This window comes from Balaenoptera musculus, chromosome 9 (assembly GCF_009873245.2).
Source record: "Balaenoptera musculus isolate JJ_BM4_2016_0621 chromosome 9, mBalMus1.pri.v3, whole genome shotgun sequence".
Taxonomy (NCBI): domain Eukaryota; kingdom Metazoa; phylum Chordata; class Mammalia; order Artiodactyla; family Balaenopteridae; genus Balaenoptera; species Balaenoptera musculus.
The window spans coordinates 57,481,747-57,501,542 of NC_045793.1; the positions used below are offsets into that span (position 1 = coordinate 57,481,747).

The 19,796-nt window shown below is 37.4% G+C and overlaps 1 protein-coding gene across 5 annotated transcripts in view; it reads right to left on the reverse strand.

The window, feature by feature from the left end:
• The window catches only part of CDK6 (cyclin dependent kinase 6), a 234,894-nt gene that overhangs the window by 156,132 nt on the left and 58,966 nt on the right, over positions 1–19,796 (reverse strand). For all 5 annotated transcript variants that reach the window (XM_036863082.1, XM_036863084.1, XM_036863083.1 and 2 more), the window contains exon 3: positions 16,508–16,643. In XM_036863082.1, the coding sequence (XP_036718977.1) occupies positions 16,508–16,643 (136 nt within the window). The remainder of the gene's footprint in view (positions 1–16,507; positions 16,644–19,796) is intronic.

Sequence of the window (19,796 nt, forward strand, 5' to 3'; positions counted from 1 at the left end):
TGGATACTCTCATAAAAACAAGAATCTGTTCAATTCACTTTCTCTTCCATCCCAATTTTTACAGTGTACTGATGTGAAGATGTAGCCAGTTTCTGAGAACGTAAGGGACATGGAACACTCGCAGCAACCAGGGAATTCAGCAAATGAACAATGTAGAGGTTTTGGTCTAAGTTCAACAGGCCTCTTGTTTTGGGGGAGGGAATAGCGGGAGGAGAGATTGCAATAACCTGCAGCGTTACCAGGTTGGTCCTGGGGAGAAAGAACATGTGTTTCCACTTCCGAGAGGGCTTTTCAAAGCCAGCCTTAGAGTGGTGGCCTCAGGATGGTCATTCTTTGGCCATCTATCTTTCCACCAACAAACGGAATGAACAAAATTCTCCAAGTCACTAGGGCAAGAAGCATAAGACCAGAGAGAAAGCATAAAACAGCTTGCATGCCCACCTGTAGCAAATAAAGGCTCTGGGAATAACTTTAGTGGATGGGCTGTTATTTCTATAAATATAATTTAGGAAAGGTTTAAAACATTTCTAACTCAGAATTGGAATGCAGGCCTGGAAAAAACACAAAGGAAGAAGTCATGGAAGTGGAAACCCTAATCTCTTAAACAAACACATTTCCAAAATATACTATATAAGGCTACCTGAGCCTTTTTTTTAGTGTTCACTGCCGATATAGGAGTCTTTAAGGACTCCTGCTTTCTGATAACAAAGTAGTATTTTAATGAAAATCCAAACACACCAAATCCAAAGGGTGCTGAGAAACTACTGTCTAAATAACAGGTCCTTTTTGCCAAGACCAATGTGGAAACCTTAATAAACAGGAATCCCAAACAAATTCAGACACATTCCCTCTCATGTGACAACTGCATGGTCTGAGCTTGAATGTCTCAAAACTGACTCCGCAGGTATTCCCGAAGACATGTGCATGTGCAATCCCAAGCTTGCAGGGTGATGCCCACAGCTTCAGCAGCAGCTCTGCGGCCTTACCCACGAAGGGCAGGAGCTGTGCTGGGGGGTGCTTCTCACAATGTTTCTCGTTAGTTAAAATATTATTTGCATTTGCATTTACAAATTTAGCCCTAGCTTTCATTTCTGAGCTCCCAAGTTTTTCCAGCCTATAAATATCCAATTTAACAATGCCAAATGGAGTAAAAGAATGCTACGTATTGAATTTGATTGCACAGATACCTTTTGAAATGCATATTTTTAGGTTAAACAGGGGATACCTGTACTTATTAAAACAGCCTCTCTCAGCTCAACTGCCACATTGTAATGGTCAAAAAAGCTGCATGGCTTGTCAAAGGCTATCCAACTGCACACATGTTCGATTTGTGAGTTAGGGAATTATGAGTCGTATTTTAAAAGGCAACCCAGCAAGCAGCTGGATATAACACATTTCCAGGCTTCATGGCCCTTCCTGATGCTTCGTTAGGCCTCTTATCAGAACAAGAAGAATGGAGATCTCTGTTATGGATTTCCTGTGGCAAGTAAAAGACAAGGGATGATTTTCCAGTCCATTTCCCCTGGCAACATGTTCATCAATCACCAGAGGCTAGGACTTTGTTATTTTGGCTGGAGGAAAGAAAGCTCAGTGGTTTCTCTCCAAGTGAAATGGGACTCTCCTACCCAATACTCTAGGTTATCATCAAGAGCTGCTGCTGCGTCCACTTTAAGAGTATCTGCTTAGGGTCTCACAGAGCTAAGTTGGAACACAGCAATTTTACCTACTGTACTGAGGATTCAGTCTGGGATACAAGCAATTCAATATTTTGAATGTGTTTGGTGATGCAGTTTTCTAAACCCAACAAGGGGACCACCAAAGCTATGGGTATTCATCTTTCTATAAACGACATATCTTCAACAATTTTCATTTACTATCATCTACCCTGGTCTATGTTCATCTTCGTGTGTTCAAAAGGCCACAAATGGGAAGAGACAATAGACTTTAAGGAAAGGTTAAAAAAAAAAAAAAATAGGCATATATTCAAATTCCCTTTGTTTGGCATCACGTTCCCCCTTTAATTTTGAAAAAAAGTAGCTTGTCTTTGAGTGGATAGTGGAGTTATTCAAGTTATTATAAGGGCAAGTGTATTACCAAGATTGCTGTTAGCATTTTGAGTCTCAAATTAAATAATTTACTTCGGGGAAAATAGGAAAGACAACTGACACTCTTTCATTAAACTAACTCTGCATTCACAACATCTTATCTATTCAATATCTGTGGGCAATCTCCCTGTAGAGGCCGATTCAGGGTTTGAAAAGAAATGTTCCTTTTTTAGCAGGCACAGAATAATGCATAGTCCTAAACAGCCTTTGCTGAACTATATACTGTAAGTGTTGTGAGCTGATTTTAACAAGAGGATTGAAAGTTGATTCCATGTAAAAAATACTGAAAACCTAGAGATCATTAAAGAAACCTACACCAGTACCTGCCACTGTAGTAAAAACAGGCTTGTAACTTTATTTTATATGCAGACATTAATTTAAAAGTTTACGACTCACCAGCAATTGCTTCCATTTACAATAAAGAGAAATTCCTCCATTGCCCATTATACCACTTAATGGTAAAACGCCGATAAGATTAAAGGAGATAGTAACAATGGTGTCAGTAAGACTGATTAGAAAACCGATCACATTTTTTTCCCAGTCTTTCAACATTTGCCCTTTTATCCGTATCATCAGCATCAATAAACACATACTAAATGTTTTTAATGTACACACATTGATTACTTTACAAAATCTGTCCTATTGTGTCGCCTAACCACAAACGACATGATATTATGTTGTTAATTCTTATGTCGGGCTCAAGAAAAGATTCAGATATAAGAATTTCAACTTTTCTATAATAGAAGGCATTCCCCACTAAAACACATAACACCCTTTTGTCAGATTATAAAAATATTAGGTTCAATCAGTCAACTATTGACAATTTCATATGGCTTAATGTACATGCTAATTTATATATTAACAACCCATACCTTAACAAAGATATACACTTAGTATTTTAGCATATTTCCTTCTAGTTTTCTATGCATCTATTTGAAATAATTTCAAAATTGGTATTGTATTATATATACAGTTTGAATATTATCTTTCTTTAGGCAATTCTTCAAAAATGAGTCTTTTTGAAAAATCATTCTGTTAAATGAATTTTCATAATTCATTTAATCATCTCCTATAATGATACATTCTGGTTTTAATGTGCATTTCAATGATTATTTGTGCAGTGGAATACTTCCCCTACCTATCTACCAGCCATTCTGTGTATACGTATTTCTTCGTGAATCTGTCTGTTCGTGTTCTTTATTCATATCTAAATTAGGTAATTTTCTTTTTATTGGTTTCTAAGGGCTTTTTATATGTTAAGTATATTAAACTTCTGCTGTATTTTTGGCAAATATTTTATTTGCCTGTTAGTTCTATTTGTAATATTTTAAGTTTAAACTTATCGTCTAATCTATGAAGTATTTCCTTTGTGACAATTTCTACTGTTTTATGCTTAGAAAACCCTTCTCTACTCTCAGATCTGATATTTGATATATTATTCTATTCATTAAAAAAATTAATAGCAGCACCCCCCTCATATACACATACCTTTTAAAACTATAAAGTGTTTAGACTTTATACAAAACCACAAAAGACAGCAATTGCTTGGTATCCAAAGCTGGAATGCTGTCTTCAGCCTCCTAACCAGCACTAAATGTTACTAAATCAGTCCTGTTTCTAGCAAAATTTACAAGCAAACTCAGCTGTCTCTTTTCTAAGGAAAATTTCCTGCTGTACAAAGGGTTACCTCTGAACAGTATCTCTATTATTTCACCCATGACTCCGTTCCTAATTTTCTGTTTTCTGGCAGCTGCTCTCTAACTTACAAATAATGCATGTCTTTGTTTAGAGTTCCTTAAAAAAACTGTATATTCTAAATGTGGAAGAAAGCTCAATTTATTTTACTTTGAAACCTGAGAAATCAATAACATGAACCATATGTTAATTATGGAACTTGGTGATAAATAAAGTAAGAAGTCCTGTGAAACTGTGGTGGTGAAAGTGATGGAGCTGAAACAGAAAAGAAGTCCTTTCTCTTGGTGTGCGATGCTTTCATAAATCTCCCTGCTTGGGACGACACCAAAATGCAACTCTTTTCTTAACTCATTCTAATGTAACTTATATTTTACTTTCTTCCCAACTCCTGTTTTTTATCAAGATCTTACAGCAATCATGAGAAGCATATCAAGGACCGTTAATACAGTGGCAACATTTAGAATAGATGATGCCAAAGACAAAATTAACCAATATTTATGTCCTTGATTTTCATTTATTTGGATTCATGTAGTTTTGCACTGAAGACATGAATCAAGCCACCTTTAATATCTGGTTGAAACATTAAAGGACTTCAGGTCTACAAGATATACTGCTATGACTAGAGAAAGAATCATAATGGGGGAAACAAAAGTTAGTAATATAATGTTTCAGATATTTACACTCAGCATCCCGTATTTTTAAAAGAGCTAACTTTTAGGGGGTGGTTATTGAGGGTATGTAAATCTCTCCTTTTTCACTGGAACCCATTAAATCAATTCTTCTCGTTACTACAAATCAATGTCCTCCCTCTTCTTGCGCCCGCATCCTCCTGACTCGGAATATATTTTTACAGAGGGAAGAGACGGAGGGAAGCAGGACCCTCACCTACAGCTTTTATACCACACCTTCGTCTCAGTAAACACTTCAGGTCTTCAGCTATGGGTGATGGTGAGTTCCAGATTTAAACAATAACATGTGATAGTGAAATTAAAATGTTCATTAAGTGTTCAGTAAGTGTTCCAACATATTCATAGAACTAAACACATTCACAGAGCAACTTCAATTAAGGATATCTGTTTCCAGATCAATCAGCATCTGATGGCTCAGCGTAGATTTAAACCCTTTAACGTTGCAGTTCCTAAACTTAATTTGGAGTGAAACCTCCTATGCCCTGTGGTCCCCAATTTCCTGCTACGTTCTATTTTAGCTTTCCAATCTAAAAGTGGTGTGACTATACTAGAGTAGAATGATAAATATTTCTTTGGTTTTGTCCAAGAAAGGAAAAATGAACAAGTATGGTCAGGGACAGCAGAGAGCAATGGTAAATATAAAAACCAACAAAGCTACTAGCTTACATTTGTTAAAGGCTTAGAAACACAAGTGGAAGAAATTCTGAGCACTCATATCTTCTAATACATGAGCCTCAAAGTAAGTACCTGAACACTCTGTTTGGCCACATTAGTGTCAGCACTAAAAATCTATGCCTATGATTCACTTAAGTTTCATATGGTTTTGGTTCCTCATCAAATCAATAAAACAGGGTTAGGAATTCTGATCATTACACTTGCAAATCTGGTAATGGTTTACTAAGTTAGGACCACAGAGAACTGTGAGAACATTAAGTGAAATGAAACAAAAAGCATCTTTCAAAGGTCAAATCATGGTATGTCATGAACACTTTTTTTGAGAAGAGTAGCTTTCTGGGTGGCTTAAGACTTTCTAGTTAGAATTCTCATGTTCCTAAGCGTTTTCTCTTTAATTCATATAAATGAGTTAGCATTTTCCAATAGACCATCTTAAGGAATAAAACATCAGTGCTTTTAAACAAGTATTCATACAGTCAGACGGCTTTAGTTAAAATGCCACACCTGATTCATCTGAGCTTAGATTAGAGTCCTCTGAATGGCTGGGGCCACCTACTCATAGGCAAGCAAATATTCCAGAGGTTTGAGTCACCTCAGACATTTTCCATTTCCAAGTAGGGTCATATGTCAAACTGTAAGGACTATTTTTTAAACAGCAGTGTCTATAAGCAACATCAGAGGGTACTTATTGGAAACTCCCTCCTGAGATTATGTTTAGGGCAAGACTGTCAATTTAAATGAGCACCCCAGGCGGTGATTATATAGATGATTCACTGACCACACCTGCAGAAAGAGCATTATGTTTAACTTAACTTCATTAACCCCTTATTAGATGGTAACTCATTTTTACAAAATTTGTTGGGTTTAGTCTGTTTTCCAGGCATCCAAATTAGGCTTCCACTGTACGGTGGTAGCTAGAGTTTTTAAAGATTAGACTTATACTTGGTCATTTCTAATATTCACAGAATTTTCTTTTAATTCCTAAGACATCAAGAGTCACAGTGTTCAGATGCTTGCATGAAGGCCCTGATTTAGATATATGAATCCAAATTCAGGTCAAACTCTCCTCATTTGATTTTTTCCACTGGAGTCAATCTTTTTGGAGAATTTTGCTCTTTGATAGTGGTGATGAGAAAGATGAAGGCAGAATGAGAGTATTTGCAACAATATTTCATTTGCTGGAGATATTTGATTCTCATACCTACCATTATGAGGTTTTCATTATGGGCTTCATTGCACAACCATTTGTGAAAGCACTTATTAATTTCAACAAATATTTAATAGAACCAATAATGATTTTAACTGCAATGAAACAATTAAGCCTTTCCACCTTGCTTAGGAATGAGGAAGAAGTTACAATCTTAGATAACTGGTGGATACTTTCTCTAGATGCCTTTCACTAATTTAAAAATTAGTGACTGCAAATCATTAGCAACTGCTCTAGTAGAATGTGCTTTCTGAACTTCCAAACTCCACAATCACATGGGTATCTGAAATCTCTGGATACGAATGATAAAAATCCAAATGAATAAATATAGGAGAGTATTTCCAATTAGATCTTTTTAAAGTAACTTAACTCTTTGAAGCTGCTACTTGTCATGGTGGGGATGAGAAAGAACTTTGCACACACAGCGAATATATGGAAACTTACATTTAAATTTTTAAAAATGTGTCACTCTACCCCTGAGAAATGAGAATGGGCTCTAAGATTCATAGCGTCAATCAATCGCTTCACTGGACTCAGTGTCCCATCCTTAGTATAAAACACAATTAGCAGAGTCCAACATTGAAAGAGAACAATTTCGGGAATTTAGTTACGTCAGTATTATATTAAAGGAGAAAATGCCGTATAGTTCTAGTGGAGATCAGTTATTGGTTTTAGACTATATCTAAGCCAAGCCAACCAAGCAAATCCTTAGTTACAGTATGGATAATACCACAGTGTCCCTGACCACCATGAAGAAAGAGCCACATAAATGTGTTGAGCTATGGCATATTCTCAGCTTACTTTTCTATTTTATATATGTATATGCATATGTATGTATGTATGTGCATACATATATATTATTCTATTATATATGAATATGCACATATATAATAGAAAAGTAAATATATATAAATATATACAAATGTATCCCTGAAAAAGTACAACTTCCTCACTTGTACAATGGGAAAGTAGGTGCCTATGTAATCAACCCTCTAATTAACTCTGAAATGTAGGCATCAATATATAGTTACCAACACATGTTTACTGGGGGTCCTCTATATATCCCAGACAGTACTGGCGATAGTGCAATAAACTAGAGTCTGGACTTCAAAGCTCTCACCTTCTAGCTGGGAAAAATAAAGAACAAATATAAAAAAGTGAATGAGATCATTCCGGCTAAGTGTTGAAGAAGATAAAATGGGACAACGTGGTGTAATGTGGTAAACTGTAAGTAGGTGTGGAGTGGTAGGTGAGGTGGTCAGAGAAGGAGTCGTTAGGATATAACCTGAGTTGGGATTAGAATGGTGAGAAATAGGCACCCTACCTGCGGGGCTTGGGAGGGAGAGGCATGGAACATTCCAAACAGAGTGAACAATAAATACCCATGCTGAGCTGGAAGCATGTTGGAAGAACAGAAAGAAGGCAGGTGTGGCTGAAGGACAGTGAACCAAAAGAGCAGAGGCAGATCAGAGTTTGGGAGGAAGGGGGTGGGTAGGAAGGAAGAGCCCTAGGTCATGCAAGGCTTTTTACTTTATTCTACAAGTCATAGGAAACTACTGGAGAAAAGTTTTCAGCAGGGGAGTAATACTTTTATTTATGCTTTAATAAGGTGCCTCTGGTTGCTGTATGGAGGATAATCTACAACAGGTGGAAGCAGCATATTGAGTTAGGAAGCTGGTTTGATGGGTTGGACCAGAGCTTTAGCAACAAAGATATTGAGAAGCAGTCGGATTGGGGTTATCTTTTGGGGATAAAACCAAAAGTACTTGCTAAGGGATTAGATGAAGATTGTGAAGGAAAGAAAGAAACCTAGAAGGATCCTTAGGTTTGGGGCTCAAACAACTGGGCAGATGGGGAAGGCTTGAGCTGGGGAGAAGATTCTTGGGCAATGTTTTGGTGGCGAGATATCAAACGGAACGGTTGGTCGACTATAATGCATTTAGAGCAAGGGGGATAGGTCAGGCTGGAGAATAATGATACCTGAGGGTTTGGAACTGAACGACATCACCTGGCCAGAAAGTGTAGACAGGGAGGAGAAGAGAGATGAGGGTGAAGCTCTGGGTCACCCAACATTTAGAGGAAGAGAGCCAGAAAAGATACTGTAACCAGGGAGCTTAGGCACACACTAAACTTGGGTGAGGAATATCCCTCTTCTCTGTGGAGCATCCCTCGGCCATCTGTCACCATGGTGATACGCACTGGGTATATACTGCCTGCAACTTTTTCATGGGCTCTATAAACAGATTTAATGCCCAAGGTGAGGAAGCACTTTCTAAACAGATTCCAACTTACCTATTATTAGCTTGATCAAAGTGTCATTTGTTTATTTTAGTGAGTCAATATTTATTTTAGTGAGTCAGTCTTACAGTACCTTTAGAAAGACACTAGGTTTTTTTTCTTTTTAACCCATATTTCCTGTTAGAAAAAAAAAAAAAACCAACCACAAAATAACTCTGTTATAGTTTGTCATTACATACTTTTAGATAATCATGTATTTGCATAATTCTGTCCTCTTTCTCTGATATTTTCAACTACTACAAGGGCTTGGGAACTTGCTTAAGGATGTCTTTCTGGGAGAGTCCTCAAAATCTAGATGATCTAAAAATGTTCTCCCCGAAGAGTTACTGAAAGCTACCACAGATGTAGCTCACTCACCCTACATTTCCCCCTAAATTTGAGGTAAACTCAGTGTTGACTCACTTCCTTCCGATCAGCTCTTCTATTAGAGCTGATGATGGTCAATTGCTGGGGCCACTTTGATTTAACCCTCTAGCAACCCCCAGGCTGGCTGCCTAACTTTTGCTTAGCATTATGGCTGATGTTCCTGTTTTTAAATCCCCCCAAATTCCGTGTGTTGGGCGGGGGGAGTGAGGCAGGCACATACACAGGTAAGGGTGGGAACGAGGGTGTGGTCTGTGTGGAGAAAGCATTTCTTTTGAGTCAGAAGACTACATTCCAAGCTGACTTTCCACAGAGAAAAACTATGACATAGGTTACATTCCTGATGAAAGTTCAGACGCCTGAGTTTTAAAAAGCAGAATGCCTCTAAGCACAATTGTTAATATATCACGAATGATGTGCTTTTCATAAGGCATAAGAAGGGTCTAGAATGCGCATAGGCTGATTAGGTAAAACATTCCAATAACCAATCCTGTAAAATGTTACATTAATGTGGAAGGGTAGTGAAACTTACATGAAAGATTCTTAGGACTCAGGTTGGAGAGAGCCCAAAGCCAGGGACTGAGGAGGAAGCTGGGGCAGAGCTACGCAGAGCCTGGGGAAGCTAAGAGTGTGTGAGTATGTGTGTGTGTGTGTGTGTGTGTGTGTGTGTGTGTGTGTGCACGCACACGCATGGGGGTGGAGGATGGGGGGGACAGTGGGGGGCAGGGAAGGAGGCAGGGGAGGCAAAGCGTAGAGGGAACACAAGATCTTGAGTACCAAGAAGAAAATAAGCTGTCTGGGCAACCACACTGGCTAGCTACAAGCCCTGAGAGATCCAACTATACTACAGGAGTGAACTATTTTAAGTCACATTGCTGTAAGTTGAGGCCCATTTTAGAGTAAAAACCAACACTGGCATGACTGACCTATGAGGTCCTTTGTACCAGAACTAGTGTTATTACAACATTCCACTTTGCTTATTACAATTAATCTTATTAAACAGTCCTCTCAGGCATCTTTCACAAATGCACTTTCTTCAAAAATTATTTCATGTGACTACAAAAAAGCAGTGTGCATTAAACACCAGGAAAGATGTGTGTGCATGTGCCTGTGTGTGTTTTTAAAACCATGGTCTATTCAGTTAAGTCCAGCCTTGCTATTAGATTGAAAAAAATCTCCTTCCAGGATCCTTATCATTATTGTGAAGTATTTGTTCTTTGAATTTCTTGTCTTGTTTTTGGGATCACTTTATTATGCAACATCTGCTCTGAATTTCAAATGTGATAAACAGAGTATGAGTGTCGGTGGCAGATGGCTAATGACCGGCAGCGACAGGGCATTCAAGCCTGCCTTGTTTTCTGGGAAGCGATATTTTCATGTTAATTTGCTCTGTGTCCTGCAAAGATGAGACAAAATCACCTGCTCATAATTCAGGCAAAGTGGAGACCACTAGGAGCCGAGCGGAGCCGTGGCTTGATTCCTTTAGGGGTGAGAGGAGAGAAGGCTCTGAGAGGCTTTCCTCATCAGAGGCCAGGGACCAGGCAGTCACTTTGCATTATGTCAGATGGAGAAAGATGAATCAGCCCTGGGCATCCCAACCTGACACCAGAGCCACTGTTTACTGCAAGCAGATATTATTCATGAAAACAGATCTTTCCCAGAGGCAGAAAACAGGTGCTATTAACAGTGTGTGTCAGTCTCTGAAGTCTGGGTTTTGTAAAATAAACTTAATAGTACATTTTATCTCTTACTGAAAATGTTACAACCAACAGAAATCTCTAAGAAACATTCAATCGAAGATAAAATGAAATCTAATTCACAGAGAAAATGACCCACACAGACACATAAACCTTGAGGTCTTTTGGCCTTCTCAAGCCATATAGAATTCATCTGTCATAGAGATACGCAAATAAAATATAATTTTTATTCCAAGACTGAGTCATCCAAAGAGGCCATGTGGTCTTGAGCTGAAAGAACTGTGTTCTACTTTGGAGAGGCAGCTGGTGTTCTCTGTGAGCTTTCAGTGCCTTTGAATTTCTATTTGTGAAAAGCGTGTTACATGTACAGAATGTCCAAAGAATGAAACTAGGTTCTCAAAGAGTTTAAAAGATAGTTGAGAAGCCAGGTCATATACTAGGAGAGATAATGTACTAGAGACGGAAGCCTGAGTACCAAATGATAGTTTAGTAAAAGAGGGCATTACCTTTGAAAACATGTAAAGCATAAGATTTTACACAGGAGTCTCTCCCCATATATATCCTGCCATATAGTTCTTTTTCTGGATAGCAGTTACACATGACTAAGGAACAAGGTGAGGGAATTTGTTTACAGTTCTTTCTGATCCTCTCTCATAAGGTAGCAGATAAAGGCATGAAAGAGAAAACCTAACGATCTGGAAGCCTTTTTTTTTTCTCATAAAGTCCCCATAAATGAAAGGTGCTACATAAACACAGGTACTCAAAATGTATTATGAACCCCCAAAGAAAAAAATAAGACAATCATAAGGTGTCAATTATTGCCTCATAAGTTTAAGCGTGGTGGTCTAAGAAGACAATGTCGAATCTCAAATGATCAAATTAAAATTAAACAGATGGCACTGCATTCCTCCACAATTAAGTACATCAAAAAATAACATTCTGAACTAGAAATAGGAAAGCAAGATATGGCAACAATAAGCCTACGAGGCAAAGTTTGAGTACTTGTTGACGTCACAGCATAGCAGTCAAGAGGTTTCTTTATGCAAATGTCACCATCAACATGAATGAATATATCTCAGGACATCAAGAAAAGAGATTAAAGAATGTGATGAAAACTTCAAGATGAAGTATGAATAAGACGTATAAATGTATTTATTTATTTATTTTTAGAATAGGTGTATTTTAAAATGTTGGAAAGAACCACCTATGATTTTATTTTATTCTCATAAGCCTCTCAATGACAATTTTCAGTCCAGACCATATCATAATGACAGAATTTCCCCGAATGAGTTCACCCAACTATCAACCTTCGCAAACACTTAGGGCTTCAGGGGTGGTTTTCTGCCTTTTTTACTTTTAAAAACAAATGGTATTTAAATGCATGTAAAAATTGTTATGTGATATATGTAAGCTGGGAAAATAAGCCCATCATGGGCTCTTTTTTTGTTTGTTTGTTTCTTTTCTTTTTTTTTGGTTGCACCATGTGGCATGTGGAACTTCCCTGACCAGGGATCGAACCCACACCCCCTGCAGTGGAAGCATGGAGTCTTAACCACTGAACCACCTGGGAAGCCCTCATAGGCTCTTTTTATAACAAACAGGTTGATGAAAATGGTACTGAACAGAAAGAGTTTACCTCTGTAATAGCTAGTCAGAGACCATGCAGCATCCCAGTTTTACCCAAGTACGGCTCACCTAATGCAATTTATGTCCTGAATGTGCACTTGAATATACTGAATTGAGGCGGACCAACAGGTAAACAGTGCCACAGAAAACATGGTGGGGGACAGGTGGTGGAGGAAAATTCCCACAGCCTAAACCATCTGAATATGAGGTCTTTCCCTGACTTCCTGTTTTACACCTATTTCATGTTAAAATATTTTACCTATTTGTCTATTTTGCAACATGGCGAGTTCTGATATATGCAAGACAATGTCAAGAATAATATATATGATTTTGAAGAACATTTTAGAAAATATTTTGGTACCATAATGCAAAGAATCAGCTACAGACTGTGTTTATTCATAAGTAAGAGGGGTTTTTTAAACTTGAAAACACCAAACACCAACTAAACTACTTAAATAACCATAGAGAAGTGTCCCACATGCTTCTGTGTGCTCTTATATTCTAAGGTCCCCAAGTGCAGGTTCATGACTCATGCAGTTTTGTGTCCTCAAAGTGCCTAGCACAGAACTCACCCTGTAAATATTCAATTAACCTTTGTATGAGTATATTCAGAAAAACTCTTATTACAACAAAGCATTCTATATAAAGAATCCAATCCATGTTCCCAATAGGTTCCTCATAATAACAATATTCACTTGATATAGTTATTGAGACTTCTCATAAATGAGCTATACAACAACAAAATATATCTGTTCTCTGGCTGTGTGCTTGAAAAATTCAATTAACCAGAACCTCAACTAGCTGGAACTTCCTACTGAGCAGCTGTTTGTTTATCCTTCATACCAGTGCTTAAAAAAGATGTCAACTTAGAAACAAAAGATAAAAGTGTTCATTAAAAATAAATTTATGTCAATCACATATTCAGCTTAAAACTATCCATTTGATAGTATTATAGTGCTTTTAAATGATTACTCATGTTTTTAATGATGACCTTAAAGAACCTCAAACACAAATTCTAAAAAAAAAAAAACAACCCTTTATACTTAATAAGGAAGAAAAGTAGATCAGCACATTTCAGAAAATTTTTAAAAATTAAGGATGAATGGGCATATATCTGGAGAAAACTCTAATTTGAAAAGATACATGCACCCCAGTGTTCATGGCAGCACTATTTACAATAGCCAAGACATGGAAACAACCTAAATGTCCTTTGACAGATGAATGGATAAAGAATACGTGGTGTATATATATATATATATATATATATATATATATATATATATATATATATACAATGGAATATTACTCAGCCATAAAAAAGAATGAACTACTGCCATTTGCAGCAACATGGATGGACCTAGAGATTATTATACTAAGTGAAGTCAGACAGACAAAGACCAATATCATATGATATCACTTATATGTGGAATCTAAAAAAAATGATACAAATGAACTTATTTACAAAACAGAAACAGACTCATAGACATAGAAAACTTATGGTTACCCAAGGGGAAAGGGGCGGGGGGGGGGGTAATAAATTAGGTTTGGGATTAGCAGATACAAACTACTATATATAAAATAGATAAACAACAAGGTCCTACTGTATAGCACAGGGATCTATATTCAATATCTTGTAATAAACTATAATGGGAAAGAATCTGAAAAAGAATATATGTATATGTATAACTGAACCACTTCACTGTATACCAAAAACTAAAAACAACATTGTAAATCAACTAGACTTCAATTAAAAAAACAATTAAGGGTGAAGACGAAAAGGGTCTTGCGACTAGCTTTTAAGTTAGCAAAAGATGTTCAATGAGCCATTAACATACAAATTAATCGCCTGAAATATTTCAGTTGACCATAGTTTTATTTTACTACGAAAACATCAAAACACCATTAACCACAAACCTTAAATAACCACAGCCCTTGCACCCACCTCTACCTCTGTGGGGCTGTTGCCCCTGATGGCTGAAGAAATTTAACAGCCTCCCGGAGAATCTCCTGTTCAACACAGAATGAAGTGACACTCCCTTTCCCTGGAGAGATGAAGAACTCAGAAATACTTTTAACAAGTTACCTTGTCAAAAGCTTCTGTTGATAAGCACCAATCCCCCGCTCCCCAACCTTGGCTTGGCCATTCCCCGGCTCCTCTCCTTCATCTCACCTTAGTGACCACCTTTTTGCCTGTTCCTCTCTGAATCCTGCTTACCTCTCTACTCCCACCCTTGGGAATTTCCCCCACCCCACTTCATTTTCTACTCTTGCCCGATCAAGCCTTAGTTTAAGCACATCACTCTGGTTTATCAGTCATTTTAGCTACACATAGTTTTGCAAATGATTCCACTCAGCAGCCTCTAATGTCCTAGGAGAATTTAATGTGAAGCTCGAAAGATCTATGTAGGTGGCAATGTAGGGTATAAATATATGGTTACCTTGTCGCGCTGCCCAAAAAAAAATGACCTCCCCCAAATGAAGTTTTTGAACTTAGAAATAGATCAGAAGAAGCTAATGCTTATTTTGACAGTCTGTGTTTAAGCTGTTGGAAGTCATTTAAAAAACAATTTTCAATTAATTATATCTGAAGAAAGGTTGGCAATGTGTCTTACTTATTGAGTACCTATGTGTATAAATCACTGAGTAGGGACTGTCAGGATACAAAGATGAATGAATAGGTAAGACATGGACACAAATAATGACAATTAAATGTAGAAAATATGATAAAGAGGGAAAGAGATGTAGAACAATCTATAAGACAAATGAGATTACATCCAGCTATAAAGTTTGCTCAAATGATATCTGGGGTGGGCCTTGAAAAATGTAAGCAGAGAGTTATTGGTGGGGGGAGCAAAGAAATGGCAATGAGAAGGAAGCCCACGGAGGTAGGAAATTACGAGCCACAGTAAGAGGATGGGGATTAGCCCAATCTGGCCAGAAAGCAGAGTACACAAAACAGGGCTATACTCCACCCTGCATGCTGAACATGGTATTTTGGACAAACTCATAAAGGAGAGAACTGAAGCCACAGGATTGGAATAGAATTTGAGTGAAAAGAGGGATGCAGAGATAGAAGAGAAAAGGACCAAGAACAGGTAATTAGGAATACCTATGTTTAAAGGGCCTTACTGTCCTTGAAACTGCTCAGGAAGCAATGAGACCATTCCTGAGCACCATATTCTTTTATGAAAGGCAGATAGGAGAAAATAAATTCTACATTAGTCTAAAACCAAAGAAATAAATCATTCAATACATCAAGTTCTAAATGTATCAGTATCTGGGAACACCACCTAGCTATCACTAAAAGACATTTCTTACTCTGTTCAGAAGATAAACTGTTTTCAGCTATTAACTCCTATCTAAAATGATGCTGAACTCTAGAACTCATTTCTACACAATGAAAGATAAGGTAAGGAGTCTGTTTCACCTAATTCACAAAAACAAACAGATCTTTGTGAAAACCTGCCCATGATATGCACAGATCTACAAGATCGACTGGGAAGTTCAATTAAGCAGCACAAAGTAAGACCAACAAAGCTTTATAAGTAGCTCTTCCCATTAGACTTAAAGGAAGAAAGGACCTCTAGTCAATACACTGCATCTAGCTTGCTGACCTCCAAGGAGTCTTAAGTCATCTTTGAATCCCAAGAGTTTGGGATGGTACTTGACACTTAGGCTGCCTATAAATGTTTTATGAATGAGAAGAAAATGGAGAAAGAAGGGCCTAACAATCAATATTTCAGATTTACATAGCATAGGTATGTCCTAGGACCAGTATACAATTACAATATTCAATATACTCATGAATGATGTTTTAAATTATAACCCTTAGAGTCCACAAACGATCAGAAAAAGGCTGAGCTATACTTACTACACTATACTTTCTAAGCTTAGGGCCAGATAATGTACAAATAGATATTTTCCAATAATTTTAATATGTATTAGAACTAAAGGGTTTTTTCCACTGAGCCCTAAAATTAGTGAACTAGACTATACCCCATTCTTTAAACATCCCACTTAGTCATACTAGATATATTTAACTATATATTGAGTTCCAAAGGCTCTAATTTTGGCAATTTTCATAAGGAAAGAGTGCCATTGTTTATGTAACAGTGTGACTGTTTGACCAGGCAGAGAGATGATTCTTAGTACCTTTATGGTTTCAGTGGGCACTCCAGGCTCTGGAACTTTATCCAAATAAGTGGTCAAGTCTTGATCAACATGTTCAAACACTAATGTTAGTTTGGTTTCTCTGTCTGTTCGTGACACTGTGCACACATCAAACAACCTAAAAGGAAAAAAAAAAGGAGGTATTAAGTAGGTGGTAATAAGCAAAGAAGTAACCTGTAAGTCTTACACATATCCCTCAATTTGATCACGTAATTAGGGGGAAAAAAAGGACAGGTTTGATTATTCCTTGTGATAATATGTAAGGATACCTAATAGGATCTGATACTTTAATATCGATATGAAAGTTCAGGGGCGGAGCACTTAGTTAAGTGGTGACAAAATCCACAGTGGCAAAGAGAAAGCAACACGACTGCAACATGAGAATGTCTGCTTGGAGAGCTCCTTAGTTAAGATCTTAGGTAGAACTTGCTGATAGAGATAGTTTCAAAAACTGCAGCCTCTAGGAAAAATACGGTTCTTAGCTCACAGGTCAAGAATTATTAAAGAGACAGACTGAGCATTTTTTGGAGATGCTGGACTCTGTAATTTAGATTTTCCTGGAATTTAAGGTCTTATGCCTATGAAAATAACTATAATGGAATATGGAGAAATTTGGTTTATTTCTAAGAAAGCCTTCTCATCCTGGTGAATCAAATCATTTCCCTAGAATGGGCATGAATTCTTAGTTTCAAAATTCCAAATATCATGCTAATAAAAACTGTGAAATTTTAACTTTTGCGGGGGGGCAGAAATTGCATTGGTAAACTATATTGCCCTTAGATGATAAAGGCAGATTGACAAACTTTGTAATTATGTTTGGATGGGAAAATTCAATTCCTTCCATAAAATCCTACAACTAATTCAAAATTTAAGTTTTAAGAACAAAGCCTTCAGTAGCCAAAAGAATTTTCAAGCCAAAGGACAGAATTTCCGTCAGCTTCAACAGACAAAGGATACTATCTGGCACATGAGATGCTCACCAAACATTTAAAGAACTAAACACACCACCCATAAACAAGCTATAAATAAATTTCTTGACAAGAATGTAATATAAATACTAAGAAAAGGCTAATAAAAGTGCTATTCATATTACTTTCTTTCATTTTTTAAAATGAAACAACACCTTCTTCAAAGAAACTAACTATAAATGTGCATATAACCCAGTTACTGAAATGCAGGGTTGACTCTCAGTTATCCACTTTGTACATTACCTCTTAAATTTTTAATGCCTAGCTGGCATCACCATGCCACTCTACTGCATTTCTGGGCTAAATGGGCTCCATAACCTTTGGTACTTCAGTGTTAATCTAAAGTAAAGTTTAGGGCTTCCCTGGTGGCGCAGTGGTTGAGAGTCTGCCTGCCAATGCAGGGGACGCGGGTTCGAGCCCTGGTCTGGGAGGATCCCACATGCCGCAGAGCAACTAGGCCCGTGAGCCACAACTACTGAGCCTGCGCGTCTGGAGCCTGTGCTCCGCAACAAGAGAGGCCGCGACAGTGAGAGGCCCGCTCACCGCAATGAAGAGTGGCCCCCCACTTGCCACAACTAGAGAAAGCCCTCGCACAGAAACGAAGACCCAACACAGCCAAAAATAATAAATAAATAAATAAAGTAAAGTTTAAAAGAAACTAAAGAACACCATAATTAAGTTAAATCAGATGGGGTGAACACCACCACCAACAACCACACATACTTTATAGCCAGGTCCAAACTCCTTTTTAATTTTGGGCAGCCTGGGGTGAGTTCTACAACGTCATTAAAATCAATTAAGATCAACAGAATTTCTTCCTTACGTTTGTCTACTTCAAATATTCTGACTTCTAAGTTTTAATTATCTATTTATAAACTTAACTTTTTCTAAATTTCTAAAGTCTTCGAGTATCACTAATGTGACTTATTCTGAAAATTATTCTGACAAAGTAAAAACTCCTAATTAACAAATTTATTAAAAATAATGCCCATAAATCATATGCATGCCATACTGTGAAAAATATGATTGCTATCATACATGGATCTGAAACCTGGGAGTTTATGAAAACAACTCTTTCAAAATTGGTAATTCGAGGTAACTACCATTTATTCATAGGCTCCTTTGAACCATCTTCTTTCCATTAAACCCGCATACTTTGACATCTTTACTCTTTTCTTCCTTTTTTTTTTAACATCTTTATTGGAGTATAATTGCTTTACAGTGTTGTGTTAGTTTCTGCTGTATAACAAAGTGAATCAGCTATATGCATACGTATATCCCCATATCCCCTCCCTCTTGTATTTCCCTCCCACCCTCCTTAACCCACCCCTCTAGGTGGTCACAAAGCACTGAGCTGATCTCCCTGTGCTATGCGGCTGCTTCCCACTAGCTAACTATTTTACATTTGGTAGTGTATATATGTCAGTGCTACTCTCTCACTTCATCCCAGCTTACCCTTCCCCCTCCCCATGTCCTCAAGTCCATTCTCTACGTCTGTGTCTTTATTCCTGTCCTGCCCCTAGGTTCATCAGAACCTTTTTTTTTTTTTTTAGATTCCATGTATATGTGTTAGCATACGGTATTTGTTTTTCTCTTTCTGACTTACTTCACTCTGTATGACAGACTCTAGGTCCATCTACCTCACTACAAATAACTCAATTTCGTTTCTTTTTATGGCTGAGCTCAACATCACTGATCATTAGAGAAATGCAAATCAAAACTACAATGAGGTATCACCTCACACCGGTCAGAATGGCCATCAACAAAAAATCTACAAACAATAAATGCTGGAGAGGGTGTGGAGAAAAGGGAACCCTCTTGCACCGTTGGTGGGAATGTAAACTGATACAGCCACTATGGAGAACAGTATGGAGGTTCCTTAAATAACTAAAAATAGAACTACCATATGACCCAGCAATCCCACTACTGGGCATATATCCTGAGAAAACCATAATTCAAAAAGAGTCATGTACCACAATGTTCATTGCAGCACTATTTACAATAGCCAGGACATGGAAGCAACTTAAGCGTCCACTGACAGATGAATGGATAAAGAAGATGTGGCAAATATATACAATGGAATATTTTTTTCTTCCTTTTGAAGAAGAAAAAGGAGTTCCACAATTACCAAGCTTCTTTATATCTGGAGCTTCTATTTTCGTGATAAAATGAAACAGTAATGAACCAAAAATGGCCTGTACTAAAATCAAATACAAACATGGGAACTGCATCATTACAGCTGTGCTTCTTAAACATTACTTTCAAAATGTTTTCTATTATAAGTAATACATTTCCTTAATAAA